Source organism: Bradysia coprophila (assembly GCF_014529535.1).
Source record: "Bradysia coprophila strain Holo2 chromosome X unlocalized genomic scaffold, BU_Bcop_v1 contig_12, whole genome shotgun sequence".
NCBI lineage: Eukaryota > Metazoa > Arthropoda > Insecta > Diptera > Sciaridae > Bradysia > Bradysia coprophila.
In genome coordinates this window covers 6,619,080-6,637,933 of record NW_023503293.1, presented here as the reverse complement: position 1 = coordinate 6,637,933, position 18,854 = coordinate 6,619,080, and the positions used below count along the sequence as shown (strand labels likewise).

Sequence of the window (18,854 nt, the reverse complement as noted above, 5' to 3'; positions counted from 1 at the left end):
ATTAACCATTTCATGCACAGACTTACAATCAAATTCCTAAAAAAAACACCTAAAAAAGATATGACTGAATTAAATTCTTTAAAAAAAGACCTCAATAAACTTGACAATATTTTTTGGAACAGACGACATAAAATTGTGAATATAATCTCCAAATGTATCCCTTCGCTTGACTATAATATACCAAACAGATAATCCACACAATATACGTCAAGGATATCTATAATAAACCTTAAACAAAATCCCTCTCCCAACTTTTTCTTTCTTCTTCGTATAAATGAAACAAAACAAATTCTCATCTATAAAAACAAGGATTTGCGAAAAAAGGCATCCGAACAAATAAAAGTGTTATCCCAGAAAAAGGTTATCTCACACACTGACCCTGTGCGATTTGACGGCAATAATTTTCGATTTGGTTTCCATATATTTATTGCTCGTATTTTATGAATCCTTTTTTCCAACTTAACGAAACATTACACAATGGTAAGATGGAAAATTTATTTTAAACCCTAACGTTGGTTTTTTTTTGTGATCAATTTCGGGATTTAATGTGTTATTGAAGTGTAAAATTGTTTTGAATCGAAACACTCAACTCTCTGTTTTCTATTATAGTCTAATATTTATGATGGTATGGAGGAGAGTATCGGTATTGGTCTATATTATATATATATAAACCGATCTTTGCTGTATAGCTAAATTTATAGCCATGGAGGAGTTATGGAATTGGCCTTTGCGTGTTTCATAAATCTTGTCAGCGTCCGTTTTACGAAAGCGTTTTAGCGTGAAAATTGTGTAGAATCTTTCGTTTATGCACTCAGATGAACAATTGTTGCACGCGAAAACAAAGCGTTTTCTGTTCCGTCATCTTCCAATATCTTAAAATTCAAATGGACTCGGTGCACAAAGTGAGAGTTTGTGGATGAAAATGATTGGGAAAGATGCGTTGTCTTGTCAGCGTAGTAAATGGAAAGAGCAACGAAATCCTAATATTTGCGATCTCACAAAATGGTAAAAATTTGTCGCGCTCAAAGTCTCATTAATTCATCCGCTTAGCGAAAATGTTGATTAGTAGAAGAGGATCGGAATGAATTTCTACTATTTGTAGCGTAAGTGTTGAGCTGTTGAGCAACAATTTGCTTTACAACAATTTTTGGTGTAACTTTGTATCGATAAACTTACTTTGAGATGCTATTGAATTTACAGGGAGAGAAAATTGTAAATGATTGCGCACATGACTTTTTTCACAAATGAACACCTAGTATTTCACTTTTCCAAAAATCTAGATTTTCATTTGTTTAACGAAATTCTCGTGGAATCAATTACAAACCACATGTCGAATTTCACTTTTTTCTCTAGCTCTTCATTGCACAAAAACAAAGGGGTCGAAATTCTCTACTAGTGGCACTGGTGGGCTGGTTTCATTTTTATTTATTTATTCCAATGACTCATCTGATAACACCCACGGCTTCATCTGTTAACAACAACGACGATATCATATAGTAAACTATGGCTATTTTTGACTTATAAAGCAAAATTTATGTTAAAAGAAATGAAGTAGAAGATTCAGTTTTTCAATCTGTTGAAGATGCATAGATATATTCAATTAACAGATGATGCCGAATACGATATAGTTACCCACAAATCTAGACGTTAACTGAATATTAAAAATTAATCGAAAATTAATTCCAAAATTTCTTAGTAGTACGATGTTAGGTGCAACAGTATTTTTCATACCTAGGACCCGAAAAGTGCGACTTCGTCCAATATGAAAAATACTATTCGCACCACGGACTAAACGTCTTTTTTAGCGTATTCGATTCCAGACCTCGCCTTCGGCTCTGTCTGGAAACTTCTCACACGCTAAAGAAGACTTTTAGTCCTAGGTAGGTTGAAAGACGTGCTTCAAACTTGAAAAGTACGGTTTTCGACGCATGTAAATAGTTATTTACGTACGTGTCTTAGACAATTGATTTTAATTTAAGCAATTTCGCAATCCTGAACCAGGTACAAGCTAAATTGCAATCGTCCAAGACAATTTTTCATGCAAAGGACTCGACGAAAATTAACCGATCACGGTAATATAATCTACCCTCTTCCAAAATCAATAAAAACAATTTTTTGGGACAGAGACTATCAGCTTAAGCCTGGTTCCAGTTCACGGTGGGTGAACTGTTGTCAGTGTTGTGGAAAACAATTCGAGCCATTTAAACTTAAAACCATAAATGCTTCTCTCGCCTATCGGAGTATGTCAGTCTCCGTAATGATATAATAATTAAAAACAAATATTTGAGAAACATAATTATTACCAAACCGAAAATGGATTCCATTCCGCACAAATAAAACAAAAACCAACCAGAATGTTATGTTCTAGTAAACTCTTAATGTTATGAGTTAACATTTTTTTTTATTCGAAAAAAGAAACACAAAAATTTCTACTACAATTTCATTAGAGCAACAGTATAGAATGAAACTCATTGTTTCAGTTAGTCAGGCTTTTCAGTGAACCCTTCCAATTTAATATGGTGTGTACTTTATATTCGTAATATGTATAACCAAAATCCAAAAAAATGCCTGTGTATAAACACACAGTCATATTACGTTGGAATATTTTGGCTTTGTGAATAATTTTGTAATTAAAACTGTTGAGTTAGCCAAGTATGAAGATTTAGATAAAAACTGTCTGGATTTGCGTACATATAACATTGGTAACTGTTATACATTATTGTTCATTACATATGTTTTTTTTCAATTTTTTTTTCTTTTTCGAAACCATCATTATGGTCATATGTACGAATTTGTACCTATTGTGTGTGTCTGTTTTTTTTCGTATTATCTGCACATTGAATTGTATGCAATTTTAATTCTTAAATATTCGGGAAACCGAATCGTTGTTGCCTGGCATTACATTTTATATTTTTTTTATTTCTTTTTTTGCGAAATACATTTTATTTGTTTTAATAATTATTTACAAAAGGACAATGCCCTCTGCCCTCTCAACGCAACTGAATGAGTCTGTTCTCGTTTTTTTTGTTGCTGTATTTTCTTCGGTTAATTTTTAACATTTTATTATATTTTGAATTGAAGTTTATGTCTAAAATAAAAACGCATACGACTAATTCTTCCAACAAAAAGAGATTCACGAAAGAAAATGGAGAATATTTTATGAAATGTTAATTGAAGTAAAGAAGAAAAAAAATGGCATTGGATTGGTGGAATGATTTGAATAGAAATTATTTTTTCACTCCAGTAATTTCGCATTTTTTTCAAAACAATAATCGAAATTGCAATGTTTTGTGTCTGGAGCGAAGTCTTAACTGTTCAAATATGCAGAACATTTTTCATTGTGAATTTCGCAATCTTTTTATTTTTTACATTTCAATATTGTGCCTATACTTCAAAATGATCGAGTCAAGTGAACAGCACAGTCTCAAAATATTTCTCGAATTTTTCGAAAAAGGTTTTCAAGAAAATTGGAGAAAATTCACGAAAATTCGATGAAACATTTTCTGTAAAATATGTCCTGATTCTGATAATATATTCAATGATAAAGCATTGTGTGGGCAATATCGAACAATTGGAAGAACAATGAACAAAAACTCGAATGACGAAAAAAGAAAATTCTGAGCAGTGAGGTTTGGTTATGGATTATGGTATGGGCGGAAGTAAGTAATACGAAATGAATCTTGTATGGAAATGACAAGCATTATGACAGTGTAATCAATAAATCTGTTACTTCACTTATTCAAAGTATGGGTTAGTGTTTGCTTTACAATCTTGTACTTCATTAGTTTTAACCTACATCTTGATATATTAAAGGACATTTATCAGTGTTAATCGCTATTTTGGTCGCCGTCGTTGCTAATAACAGATGACAGACCCGTTAATTTTCATGATATAGAATTCAATGAATGCATGGTGTGAACTGCGCAAGTAATTTTATTTTAAATTGCAAATTCTAGCTAATTTTTTTAAATTAAATTTTCATTAAACTAAGCGTATGCGTGGCCGAAGGCAAAGTATACAATTACACTTGTCGAAAAACAGTTGCCGAAGCTAATTGCTCAAAAGCACACTGCTTGCTTTTATCGCAAAGTTCTTCCCGAAGTAGTGCAGTAACCAAGAATTGTATCCTACACACCGTAGGTTGAGCAATGATAATAAATTGAATTATTTAAAAAAAAAAGTGCCAGAAGTGCCAAAGTTGATTTATTTTCATAATGTACCACTATCACGAGCGTGTATGCGTCTATTTAACCCGTATAACCAAACCACCCGTGCAGGAACTTTGTTTGGATGAGTGAACAGCTGGAAAACAGCTGCTGAAGCAAATTTCTATCTAAATTTCACTGACGTCTACTGTATCTATTTCTTCATAAAATTAAATTTTCTTCCCAATAATGTCTCCCGTTTGCGACGTCGCCGGTTGGGGAATTAAAAGAAATGTTGATGACGAGTGGAAAGTGGGTCAAAATGTTTACGCTTTGGAGGGATTTCATTTGGGAATAGCCTGATAAGCGTTAAACACTCTAAAGAAACAAACACCACTTTCACATTCTCCTTATCTGTTATCAGCAGGTACACATGGATTGTGTGACAATTGAATCTGAAAATCGGTAATTATAATCTCGAAATGATTATAAATTGATAGACATGGACAACACTATTGTTTGAATAAGGAAAAATCATAAATCTAGATTAGCATAATATCCCATAAACAATAAACGATCCATCGTGTACACTCATCGTAACAAGGAGTAAGTATAATCAACAATTTGTATTTAGACGTTAAGTACACAAAATTTCCATTTCAATTTCGGTCTGTGAAACGACCGTTATACCATGTTTATATTTGAATTCTCGTCCAAAAATGATAAAATATTTTTCGTTTGGTTTTTTTTTTCATTATCTTTCCCATCTATTTATAATGATGTTTATCACACGCACTTTTTTCCGTTTCGTTGTTCAATTTCGGTAGAATATTCCATATTTTTTGTGTGTAAAACATACACATGAGACTAAAAAGAAAATTATTTTATTACATGGTTAGATAGACAGACATAACACACCATCATCATACATATGTATCTAAGTAGATGTTGTATTACTATACGTATACGTAATATGTAAATTGATGTAATCTTGCACATGGAACATGGGTAATACGTTTAAAAGTTCATTTGTAATTTTTGGTTTATTATTTTTGGATAAAAGAGCAATGAATGCTAATATTAACCGAAAAAAAATGTTTTTTGGTATAATCCCGAGAAAGAAAAAAAGTTTTGTTATTAAATAAAATTAAAAATTATTTTTTTTCTATCATTTGAGTCTATTTTTTCGGTTTGAATTTTATTTTATTTTTCTGGCTTGACTTATAGAGCATCAAATAGACTCGTAAAATAATAAAAACTAATTTAAGGTATATTTGACATTTTAAATTGATATTAATGCTTATATGCTTTATGCCTGTGCATCATACTCGCAGTAATGATAATAATAATAATAATGTTCCACACCACATATCGTATTATATTCCGCAGGTAATTGACAGTAAAATTAACATTTTTATGATTTAAAGTGGTAGCCAGAACAAATTCTTTAATTGAATATTTCTGGGAAACGTTGATATAGAGCGGTTCAGAACGATCATTGAAGATTCGACTGCTTTCACATTTACTTGGAAAATGTTGAGGGTTTTTTTTCCCTGTTTTATTTTGCTTTTTGTTACTAATGACAAAATGGACTTTAATTTATACTTTTTGTCACTCCTTTCCGTAAATTAACCGTAAATGGAAATCCTGATCTGATAAATTTCGAACCCCCGACACCAAAATCCAATGCTTATCGAGCAACACCTCTAACTATTCGACTATTGGGTCGTGAATCAATTTTAGAAGCATACTTAAAAGTAGTCCGCTTGATCATTCATATAATTTTTCGTTCATTCAGTGGATTTGCATTTCAAAAGTTAACTTTTCGCAGCTGGTTACACAAAACGTTGTATGTAACACGTTGAGAAATTCTTTTTTTCTTACTTTTCGTCACCTAATTCCATACAATTCCTCAAATTCTTACAAAATTTCTTTAGATTTGGGGATTTTTTAAGAATTTTAAGCAGTTAAATTCCTTAAATTAGGCAGAGTATTCAATAATGCATTTAATCTAAGAAAAGTTTAGTAGCGTACCGATATTTTATGTATTGGCCGCATCGCGATAAATCTGCTACTTAATTTGTTTAAAGAACAGAAAAAATAAAGATTCAGTAAATTAATGATATAGGCAAGAGGCCAGTGTTATTATTTATTACTTATTGATCGTTACCGGTGAAATTATATAGTTGAAAATTGGGAATTGTTCAGGTCTTATTGGGGACGATCGTATTGAATGAAATTTGTTGTTTAATTTTCCATGCAAATTTGCGATGTCTGTTGAACATCATCATCTTTATTTAGTAAAAATTCGGAGCATTAGCGAAGTTCAGTTTTCTTACAGTAGAGTTCAAATCACTCCTGTTTTGAACTGACACAGTTTATGGATATGCCGGTAATGTTAGCAAACTTTTGCTCACACATATTTTCGTCGCCACTTGACCGAACTCAGCCGTTACCTTTGCAAATTGTCATCAAAAATTCACTGGCTGCACACGATTTTCAATTCCCATCTGAAACCATCAACAGACGAGTCTTAACTTGTTAAGAATTAATTTTCGTATCATGGTCTGGTCTGAGTATGAAAGCAGAGGAAATAATCTGACTTGGTTGTTAACATGGTCTTTTTAGTTTGCAATTACTTACAGGGGAGAAATGTGAAATTTGTCATGTTTTCTGGTGTGGAAGTTGTAGTGGTTTGTAAATGATTCCACCCAAAATTTGTGAGAATCTAAGTTCTTTAGTTTAAATCTAGATTTTCATTTGTTCAACGAAATTCTTATTACAAATACAAACCAAAACAACTGGAATGGATGGACATACACATAGCTGAACTCAATTTCCACTTAGATCCAGTGAGGTTATTTTATTATCAAAAGCACGCACCATTTGCTCTACTCAAATTTTGCACATTAGATGATAATCGACAAAATTTGTAAAATTTCAGTCAAGAGGCACGACGTCTCGACTGAGCACTATTGTTTCAATAGGCAGTGCACATAAAATTAAGCATCCCACTAGGATAAAGACATGTCTATTTCCACTTGACTTTTTTATTTCTCTATTAAAAAAGGTTAACAAGAGAAACCCATGAGCACAAAGATTAGGGAGAAGAAAGGTTGGGTTGTGTTAATGGTGTGACAATCACGAATTGGTTGATTAATTTACCCGAAATGCAACATTACTTTATACCATTGCTAGAAACGTTTATTAAAAGGTTAAGTATGTAAAACACAATAAAACTTTCAGAAACGACCAATCGCACCAAAATTAAATCTGTTACTTCATTTGTTCAAAGTATTGCCTAGTGTTTTATACGAAGAGCACTTTAACTGTAGGTCATCGCTTATTTTTGTAGCTGCTCTCAACAACAAATGATTAGCCATTCCTGAAAGATTAAATGCTCTTCATTTTTCTGTTTTACATTTTAGTGTTTCTTTATCTAAATATATTCCCGGTGGTCTTCTCTATGTAATATAGGCTATTATCCGGAGCTCTTCTCCACCATCCAAAATGTCTTTCTCCTGAAGGACCCGGTTTCCACGGCTCATCGAATGCCGCGAACATTTGGACTTTTACACGATTTGCGAAAGCCCAATTTCTCATTGCATTCCAAAAGTTGCCCATATGTTGTACGGTATTCAAATGAGGTGGATTGAAAAACGTTTCCCCCTCACTAGCCCAACCAGTTTCACCAATGATCACTTCCAGATTCGGATTGAATCTCCAAAATCCGTCACGAGCACTGTAGTACGCGTCACTTATGCCTTGAACTGCCCGAATCGCATCGTCCGAATTGGGGCCCGGATATAAATTGCACATGATGAAATCCGATGCCTGTGCAATTTCACTTAAAATCTGTTGATTGGGTCCGTTCCATATTTCGCCACAAATGTGAATTCGTGTTCCAATGCGTAGGCCCATTGAATGTGCTCGGTCTCTGTTGCCTCTTAGCATACCGAGAACTCTCTGACCTGTTGCCAAATTTACCACGTACTCATTGGTAAATGTCAAGCCCCAAACAGTTCCTGGTCTAATTTGATTTGCCTCTGCAGCGGCAAGAAAGGCGTTATTAATTTCGACTTGTTGAATTGTAGGATTTTCATTTTGATAAATGCCCTGAGACAGGGACAGAACCACGGCTTGATGGTCTCTATTTATTTGGGCAGCAGCACGAGCAATTAAGCAATTGCCGTCTGCTTGATCCCAAGGTCCACCGTAATTCCATTCTAAAAACAAAATGAAAAATTTTGAACAAATTTCAAACAAAAAAATCATTTACGCCGTCTTACCACTAACTCCCATAGAGTAAGATGAAATCGAGTTGTGGTTCGTTAGAACAATTCTCAACATTTGGCTGATCTCCTCTAACGTGTAAGTGTTCCAATAGGAGCCATCTGACCTGACATATGGCGAGTAGCCAACACCGAAATAATTTATGGCTTGACAATGTACCGAAACAATCCCATAAAATAACAAAACTATCGTAAGGAGATGCAGCCGCTTCATTTTTAAGATTCCTGTAGAAGCGTCAACTGACTAACGAAACTAATTTACGACTGAAACGTAATATCGATCAATTTGGAAACTTTTTGGCTGTCGAAGTTATTATCATTGGCAACAATTTTAATCACTTCACACTCAATATTTTCGCATTTTATCAATTCATCCGAACAAAAGCCAAAGTCAAAAAAGATAACAGTGTACCTGGCTATCTGGTTCTACTACTTAAGATCTGTTGGTGGTATGGTGGATAGATGCTCTCTTTAAAATAGTTCAATTTAGTCGATTATTTAGTCGACTCCTTTATAGCAAACAATAAAGATGAAAAATACTAAATATCGGAGGGCCAAAAATGTACAATGAAAAACAGTGTAACCATGTACACTGTTAAGTGCGTATTATTTGAGCTGTCAAGATAGAGTTCGAATCCTAATTTCGGCAAGTGAGTGTTCAGTTCACACTGTTCACTTACAGTTGTCGTAGACTAATCAATTAAAGATGCTGCCAACCAATTCTTTCAATTTTGCTTTTAAGTTTCATCCTTCACTTTGACACCAGTAACTAAAGCGTGGAGATGAATTGAAAACACATGAAAGTGAACCTGAAAACGTTGTCATAAATTTCAGTTGTGGCCGCATTGCATTTATTACCTCGATTTACCTAGCCCCTAATACATCTGAATTTAAAAATCATAGGAATACTACACGCATTTCGACGATACGCAGGAAATTGATGTCCTTCTGTAGCAAAAAGAAATGCATGACGTACCAATACTTAAACATAGCTCAAGAACTTCAATTGACATTGTGAAATTTTAACAATTTTCAAATCAAAATTGCTCCAAAGTTGTATCGAACTAAAAATTCCATTTCAGATATTGAACAAACAAATAATGCACAAAATAAATATCTACTTGGCGTTATGTCTTAACATCCAACACCTCAACCTTTTGCAGATTAAATATTATAAAATGATCGTAAGATCGTTGTAGTGTTAGTATGAAAATGTTTTTCTCTCTTCTTTTATCTATCGTTTTTATTTTTCTTCTTCATCTTCTTGAAAACCATCGAGTTTTTACTCTCTAATTTATTGCATTTACAACTATTTGATTGTACAATTGGTACCAGCATAACATATCAAAAATATTTTTTTCCAATAAAATCCTGCGTGCGACCATGTATCCATAACACATCAACATAATATTCTCGGTAAAAGTTACGAAGTCAAGCAGAAATCGTGACTTGAGAAGAAAAAAACGATTCAACAGGGACACATTAGCAAAAAAAAAAAATCGAATTTGAAAAAAAAGGAACTAAAAATGTATCCCGCGTGCATAAAACATAACACGATTATGTAGAAAATAACAGAAAAAAATACCACGAGACCAGATGGTCAAATTTTTTTTTAGCATTTTATAAACAAAGAATTATAAATATATGACAATCCGATCGGGACAACAGATAGGTGAAGAAATATTAGCAGAATATTATTATATGTTGAACATAACTTACATAAAACACACATAAATATGTATATTATGACCATTTGTATTATTTGCATTTATTTGTTTACTTTTATTTGATTTCAATTTTATTGGAGTGCATTTCGCTGGAAAAATTTGCATCCTTGTTGGGCTGTTAGGAGGAAACTGAATTAGTAATTTGTGTTGTATATGTTTTATTCAAAATCATTTTTTTTCTTAATTCTTTTTTAGTCATGCTTTTTTCGCAATCAAATTTATGATTGGTCGTACGAACTTTTGAGAAATCTTTAAAATTTTGGGATATGGGATATAGCAGTAAAAAAAAATCTTAAAAATTTTGGGATGTCTAAGCTCGTACGAATAAAAAAAATCAAAGATTTACGTAATAGAAAATTTTTTAATTTTGATTTTGATTTATAGAAAACTAGCACTGTTTCCCGGCCTTCGGCCGGGCTGTACTGATGATATTAATTTTAATTTTATCTAATAACGGACACAACTAACTCACACCTAACGTCACTTTTCGAGTTCAAACTTATATAAAATCATCTCTTTGGTAAGACCTACAAAATACATATTAAAAGTCCTTATTTAGATTGAGAATATTTTTCACATACTAACTATGATAATGCCTTTTTATATCGATATATTTTGATAGATTTTCCTTCTAAGGCCTTTGACCATGATTTGCGAATAAGTTCTTCTTAGTTTTCTTCTTACTCATCCCGTTGATATTCACTGCTGAATGTAGGCCCCCTCTTTTGTTTTCCATTCTGAACGATCCATTGCCATTCACTGCCAATTTGTCCCCACCATTAGCTTGATCGGAGTTCGTCCATCTTTCTCGTGGCCTGCATATTGATTGTGTCATTGGTGGTCTCATTCATTATGGTTTTGGTCTATACGTCAGCGTCGGTAGGACACACGAATTAACAATTTTCCTCTTCACCACTGCTGTTGATTTTGCTTTTAAATATCAACCTAAGTTTTCCGAACGTTGCCCATCCAAGACTAATCCTCCTTTGACCTCTACTGTCTGATTGTCTAGACTATCAATAAAAAAAGGCATTAGCATAGGTAGTATGTGAAAAATATTCTCAATCTAAATAAGGACTTTTCATATGTATCTTGTAGCCTTTACCAAAGATATGATTTTATATCAGTTTGAACTCGCAAGATGACGTTAGGTTTGATATGTTCTTCGATATTGCATCCCATTGCATTGAATGTAACAATCTTGATTTAAACATAATAAACATTGGGAGTCAGTTTTCTAAGAACTACTTTTTGAATTCCCTATGTACTAACGCTGCCATGGCCATGTATCAGCGCATAGGCGTGCGTGGAAGAAAAATTTTGTGCCGGCCCACCCAAGTCAAAGGCTACTTTTATACAAAAAAGGTCGTCCGCCCGACTCGACGGTTGAATTACTGTCAGTTTCTCTAAAAAATCTTCAGCGCCCGCCGGATACCTGTTAGTTTTCTAAAAAGTTTCTGTCCACGCGACACAATTTTATTTTGTTTTTTTAAATTATCTTGTATTTTCGACAGATGCATCGAAAGTAAATCTTTTTGAAAACTCCTAATATTTAACAACATACTTTGATTTTTCTAATGCGTGTCATTTCTGCAAATTTACGTCTGAGAAGTTTGGGTCGCCTACACGATAGATAAGCTAAGGGAAGTCCGATAAATATTAACCCGTGGTTAGTTTTTTGTGGACACGTATGATATTGGTATGAGTACCCAAAAAACAACTCAAGCAAATTGAAGAGGTATAAGTGACTTTAACTGTACAATAGAGCGTGTGCGATTTTGAGAAAAAAGTTTCATATTTCAATAAAAAGAAGATTTACCATGAAAACCATTGAAAAAAATATTTAATTTTTTTTATAGAAATTATTGAAAAATATTGTTGCCATCCCGATGCCATCCCACTTATTAGAATCTTAGTAAGAATCCAATTAGAATGAATTAGAATGGTTCGGATATCCCTTTATTTTTATTCAAATTACAGCTTTTAAAGTGCGATATAAAATCAAGCAGACATTTTTCAGATATTCTGTTTACACTTTTGTTCTACAGAATAATAATCTACATCAATTAAAAATAAATTATTTATACTGCACACGGTCTATTCAATTGATATCAGAAAATCGCTTGGAATATCTGTTACTCCACTGTGAAATTTCAAATACGTAAGTTAAGTTTCGTTTTACTTAGATGGAGCAAGACTTATGAGTAAACAATTTTTTGTCTTTGGCGTGGACGTCTCCTTACTGTGTTGTTACGGCTGTGTTGTTTTTGAAAGACATCCACGGAGGTGTGGTCCACTGACCAATCGGAGGCCGAGGTACCACTGTGTTTAAAGTAAAGAAGTCTGCCACACCGTATCTTGGGACGCATTCGAAGAACTTTTTCGCTGACCCGTCGTTTTAGAAAGTCACCCTAGCGGGTTCGGTCCACGGATTCATCGGGTAGTCCTTGGTGCACCGAGATGAGCCGTGGTGCACCGAGGTGAAGCGTGGTGCACCGAGGTGAAGCGTGGTGCACCGAGGTGAAGCGTGGTGCACCGAGGTGAAGCGTGGTGCACCGAGGTGAAGCGTGGTGCACCGAGGTGAAGCGTGGTGCACCGAGGTGAGATGAGGTGCACCGTCTTTGTGTTTTATATTATAGAAGATGTGTGGATTTGTTTTTTATAGCTGTATAGCTAAATTAAAGATCACTTACTTACTTATTATTTGGAATATCTACACAGCTGGAAATATGGGATTACAATTTCTTAGGTCTGATGAGATTACTTTCAAAAAGTAATTATTTCTGGATTGGATTTTTAATCTTCGCAAAAAATTTAAAAAATGTCACTTTGATCAATCAACGACATGAAACATGTTCTCACTAAAACTGTACTTTGTTCATAATCGAGTTTTTGTCATTATGCAATGAATTTTCCTCCAGTTTAAATCAAAACTTCTTCACACCATACAGCCCATAAACTACACCGAAAATTTTCTCATATTAATTTTGAACCAAAATGCATCCCTCTTCAACGTGGTTCCCCTGAAGCAGCCTTCATGATTGATCCCAATTTTGGAACAAATTTCATAGTTTCTGGCCCCATACAACCAAAAATTTTGAAAACTAACGGAGTGAACGAATAATTTTCTTTCAAATGAAAGATTCCTTAATGTATGAAGGTGCTAATGTATCACTGATTGTTACATCCCATAGAATAGCTTTTTCACGACTCCAAGGATTTAAGGCCTGAGTATAACGGAACACGGACACGTGTCACTGTGGTCACTCTTAATTGGTCCAATACGTTTTATTGAATAATTTTACAGCGGGTAAATACTGGCCATTTCGCTCTGAGGCTACCTTTTGTCCGCGTTTTATGTTTTATTACTATACAACCCAATATACAACATCAATTTAAAAATAAAGAACCATCGTAGTTGGTATACAACAAAAACACATCATTAACACAATTCATTTTAACCGTTTTGAGCAGGTGATTTCGTAAAAATGAAAATGTCTGAAAGAGCTTTGCTTACCTTATTAAATAAATGAAGGCGCACGTATTTTTAATAATAATTTCGTTCCTTTTTCGTGGCAAGTCCACAGCACAGAAGGAAGGAAGGGAAAAAACACACACACTGCTCTACACACCCTTAGAGTATATTTTAATATCTACAACACAATATTTAACGTTTGTTTGAATATATAAATTTCTTTTGGTGCTCGCTTATTTATATTCTTTTAAAATTGATAGCATGGCAAGATCCGCTGTTGAAACAGGTGAAAATATCACATTTTAATAGACATGGTTTTGAATAAAAATGCACAATAAAAATTGAATCATGTTACAACCGCTTGCCAAAGTAAAAGAAACGGTTTTTATCGTAATGTCGGAACACGTTTTGTGTTAACATTTTATGTATGTAACCGTAACCAACACACAATGATAACCAACAACAGGTAGTGTGCCAAAAAAAAAAACTGCTCTCTAAGATCTCAAGAGCCGAAATTTGCACATAACAAGTGTTTGAACACCTAACCAGTATCCAGCAGAAATTTCAGCCATGGACCGATAGAAATCAAGAATCATTTAAACATTCGACAATGAATAATTTTTCAGGTAAAAAATTTTTTTGCTCGAAAGTCCTATGAAATCATAAGTCAAACTTAAAACCATACTCACCATCGGTGATCAGTCCCCAAATGTATTTATCGAATCTATTACTTCTTTACATTGATAACAAATACAACAAGTAGATTATGCACCTCTGTCCAATATGTTTATTTTGAAGATTTGGAAGTTATGTACCGAGCCGAAGACGTGGTACATAATCCAAAATGGACATATTTGACAGAGGTGCATACGCTATTTTATCTGTCGAGAAATAAGATGTATCCAGATAAACAAATTTGTCCTAGAGAGATAACTGCGAGATTTCGTTCTAGGCAGATTTTATTTCGTAAGTATGGGCTGGGCATACATTTCGTTATATAAGAACTAATTTACCAGAGTTGAACGAAATTACATAGATCACATATCACATATGACTAAGTCTGTCGATAATAGTTATCTTCAGCAGTATAACTTGAGTTACACGGTGCAATAATATACTTTGACGTTCATGATTTGCAAAACGAAGAAAATTTACGCAAAGAGAATTGTGCCATTGTTTTTGATAAGACCATCATCATGGTTATCATGCCATCATGGTTATTATTAGGGTCTGATGAGAACATCCGATGATGCTCCTCTAATTTGAATACGGCACCATTAGTTTACTAACGATATTTCAAATTAAAAATTGTTATTTTTACAAATCCTTCTATATAAGCGGAAATCATGTTCCGCAACCAACGATTTCGTTTAATTTTCTCCTTCACCATCCACAACCACATTTCAGACAATGATACATTATCGGCGAATTTACTAAAACCAAAAAAAAAAAAAAATTAAGATTCAGGAAACGCATTTATGTGTTTGGAATATATCGTCTTCGTTTTTTCAATAAGAACCTAGTCATGTTCGCTCATGAAATACTTTTTCTCGGTATTTTTTTTCATTTGGCTTGACTTTCATAATGTTCTCTGTCCACAAAATTGCGGTACGATGTTACAAAGAAATTCGGTGCTTCTGATTTGCAAATTATTTTTTTATGAGAACTGGAGAACAATATTTTTCGTAATGTGTAATTTGTGGACGTGAGGAGAAGTTTTTTTTTCTGGCTTAGTGAATTCGGGTACAATAAACTATCCAACGTCTTCAAGTTTACCTAACGTTGATATTGAAATTAGGACGGCAAAATGCAGGGAATAATTTTGGGAAAACGTTTTCCATTATTCCTCAGAATTTTCCTACATTTTTCAAAATTGTCCAAAAAACGTTTTTGGTGAAGAAATAGTAATAGTAAAGTAAAAAGAAGGGCTACATTCATTATTAATTACGAGAAAGAATTGCTTTATTGAGATCTATGAAATGAGAAGATATTGTGTATGTTACTCTACTCATCCACTGATTTTATTGATCTTGATCCTGATTTATAGAAGTTTGATAAGATTTTCGAAGTGTCATTTTATTAGCATTTTTAAAATTTTAGGAATTTTAAGAGATTTTAAGAGGTGTGGGAGGCCTGTAAATGCGAAGATCGCCAGTATGAATCCGATCGCAAAGTGATACCAGATTAAAATGTTAAACGTATATTAGTGTGTGAGTACCATAAGTTGGGGCACCGCATACCATGAGGATAGAACTGTGCAGAAGATTATTTGTCAGCATTAATGTACATTCCACGTTATGACCGCACTATGTGCGGCAAAGATGTACATTGTACTACTATGATAACAATTGGCTCTATCCCAAATTTGTGCTCAAGCATATTCAACTGTTTTTTTTTATCGTAAAGGGAACTGCGTCACGGCCACTTTACTACTGTTCGACAATATGATTAACCATATTTTATTATCAAATACTTGTGCATATCAACGGAAGGGAAAATATTATCTAATTTTCTCAGGCTATAACTAGACGTACAAATTTAGAAGAAAAACCATTCCACGAAACGATTCGTTGTTGTCATTATTCTGTTCGATCGCTGCGGCATAGTTCTACAAAATGAGCGTTTTGTGTGAGAGACCAGACTCCGAATTTTTCCGTACTATCCCCGACTTTTGCGTCGCAGTACAAAAGTTTACTGAAAATGACGTTAAATCGAAATTGGAACACTTCGGGCGTATTTTTGAGAGGCATGGAGTAGCAGAGGAGTTTGGTTTAGCAATGGTGCATCGCCATTTTGATATATCGAAAGACGAAGTTCTCGTCGAAACTCTGAATGATCAGAAATCGATTGGAGTTACTTCGCCTTGGATAATTAAGGGTAAGACTACGCGATTGGTTCTAAATCGCCTACAAAGTTTGGTTTTATCTGTGATAGTTTTAATGGAGAATAATTCGCATAATTAAATCGAGATTTTTCTCTTTAGATACCACTGTGGTAGCACCCGATAATGAAACGTTGTGGATAGAACACGACACGAAGATGAAGCAGTATGTGGTGCCTCAAACTTGGAGCTTCGATAAACACGGTAATCTAAAGCCACTCGAGTTTTTGTCAACCGATTCTCCAATGCAAACACCTGATGAGTCCTTTGCCGCTGAACTGTATTCAGAACTGAAGAATTTGGGCTTAGAAGGAATTTTGGGCATTCGACGAATTGTTAATGTCAAAGGTCGATCATCCTGGGAAACAACTCCTCACAATTCCCGATCTAATGTTGTTGTGTTTGGAACAAGACCCAAAGCTGACGTTGCGAAGAAAATGTTCACCGTTCTGTGGTGTTTCGATGAAAATGGAAAACTTCGTGCAGGTGCTGACTGCCGTGGCCACTGTCGTGGCCACTGTAATGGCCATGACTAAATTCTAAGTGGTGTCTACTGTTGCTCCGTTATTTACATTACCTAATGATAGGGTCGAAGGGCCTATGTATTGAAATGTAAATGAATACTTCCATTAATAAAGATATCAAATCCCAAAAATGTCAAACTATTTTTGAATTTATGATTCGAGATACTGATTCGAGATAATAAGAATTTAGCTTAATTTCCCTTTGTCAGTGATCTGAGAGGGTGTGAGAGATATATTGCTTCAAACGGATGTCCACACACTTCCTTTCCCTGTTTTATAGGTACACATTTTTGCCATGGAAGGTATGCAGTAATCAAACAGTTTTTGCCAATAGTGTGTCCTACCACTCGTCACTTTTCAAGTTACTGAACCGACGACATGGAGATTGAGTTTTTTTGGAACACATCCAGTTCGGCTGATTACTGATAGCTCAGAATCCTCTTTAAAAATTAAAATTTCAGATTTCTGCACTAGTGTGTAAATTGACATTGTATTCGTAAAAAATGAGGATTTCATTGATGTACATAAAATATTGTTGCTAACACGATAGCATTTAAAAAGTTTAAACATTGCGCCTTTCTCGGAGAGCTTCGTTTTGTTTCTACTACAGGAGATAAGACGGAAATTATCGCTTTCGTTCAATATGCTCAAATTCTCTAACAAGTTTCACGCTGTGTGTTCAGTCGAATTCAGTCGAGGTTCAACAACTAAAGAGGATTGTTAAGCAATTAGATACGTTCCGCAAATACATTATAAGTGCTTCAAAATGTAATTTTTGATAAGTCGGTTCAAGCAAGTTTTTTTTATGTTGTACGCACATGAGCGAAGCGACCATTGCTAAAAACTCGTAAAATATTGTAGGTCCTGTCTCAGTTGAGCTACAGTATAGTTTCCACTTAAAAAGAGCACTCCATTTAGCCTCCGTTTACATGACAGTTGTAAAATAGAACAAATGAACTGTAAACGGAGCAAAAAATTGAAATAAATTCAATTTCCGTTCCGTTTGCGTGACAGTTCTTTTGTTCTATTTTACAACTGTCATGTAGACGGAGGCTAAACGGAGTGCTCTTTTTATGTGGAAACCATACTTAAATTTGCAATTTTATTGGTTGACTTAATAATTTTGTATTTGCGCAAAACATTTCAACTTTCAAAAATATGCTCAGGACATCGAAGCATGATTTCATGTTTCGGGGTTTGAAAACGAGGGTTTTTCCAAAGAGAAAATTAAGAAAATAATTCACGGAAAAAAAAGATTTGGAAAGAATTGTTTGCTAGAAATATATTTATATTTGTGACAAATATATTTATATTTGTCACAAAATTTCAGGTAATTTGCTTGTCACAATTATATTTAATTATTTGTGACAAATTATTTCAAAATATATTCGTTACAAATATATAAATATTTGTAGCAAATATGTAAATATTTGTTACAAATATATTTAATTATTTATGACGAATTATTAAAAAAATATTTGTGGCAAATAATTAAATATATTTCGGACAAATATTTATATATTTGTAACGAATATAGTTAATTATTTGCTACAAATGTTTATCTAATATATTCGCCACAAATATTTATATATTCGATACCAATTTTTTACATTAAATTGGTATTGAATATTTCTTTTTTTTCCGTGTTGAACCAAGTTTAAGTATTCTTAATCAAGTAACGCAAAAGCTTATGCAAGAATCATAAAGTTAGATAATGTGACAAACATTCGGCACATCCGCTCATTGTTACAATATCTGTACTGATTTTTGAGGTGATTATGCAGTGATGGACATTTAACTTTCAAAAAGG

The 18,854-nt window shown here is 33.8% G+C and overlaps 2 protein-coding genes across 2 annotated transcripts; one reads left to right on the top strand and one right to left on the bottom strand.

Moving 5' to 3' along the window:
* Nucleotides 1-7,531: 7,531 nt before the first annotated feature.
* LOC119067363 lies at nt 7,532-8,727 on the bottom strand. The gene is made up of 2 exons (XM_037170278.1): nt 8,435-8,727; nt 7,532-8,371 (listed from the first exon to the last, which is right to left on the bottom strand). Exons 1-2 carry the CDS (start codon nt 8,649-8,651, stop codon nt 7,581-7,583), a joined length of 1,008 nt encoding a protein of 335 aa, XP_037026173.1. The 5' UTR covers nt 8,652-8,727; the 3' UTR covers nt 7,532-7,580.
* Nucleotides 8,728-16,193: 7,466 nt separating this feature from the next.
* On the top strand, nt 16,194-17,176 carry LOC119067365. The gene is made up of 2 exons (XM_037170280.1): nt 16,194-16,516; nt 16,623-17,176. The coding sequence occupies exons 1-2, from the start codon at nt 16,255-16,257 to the stop codon at nt 17,054-17,056; spliced, it is 696 nt and encodes a 231-aa protein (XP_037026175.1). The 5' UTR covers nt 16,194-16,254; the 3' UTR covers nt 17,057-17,176.
* The last annotated feature ends 1,678 nt before the right edge of the window (nt 17,177-18,854 follow it).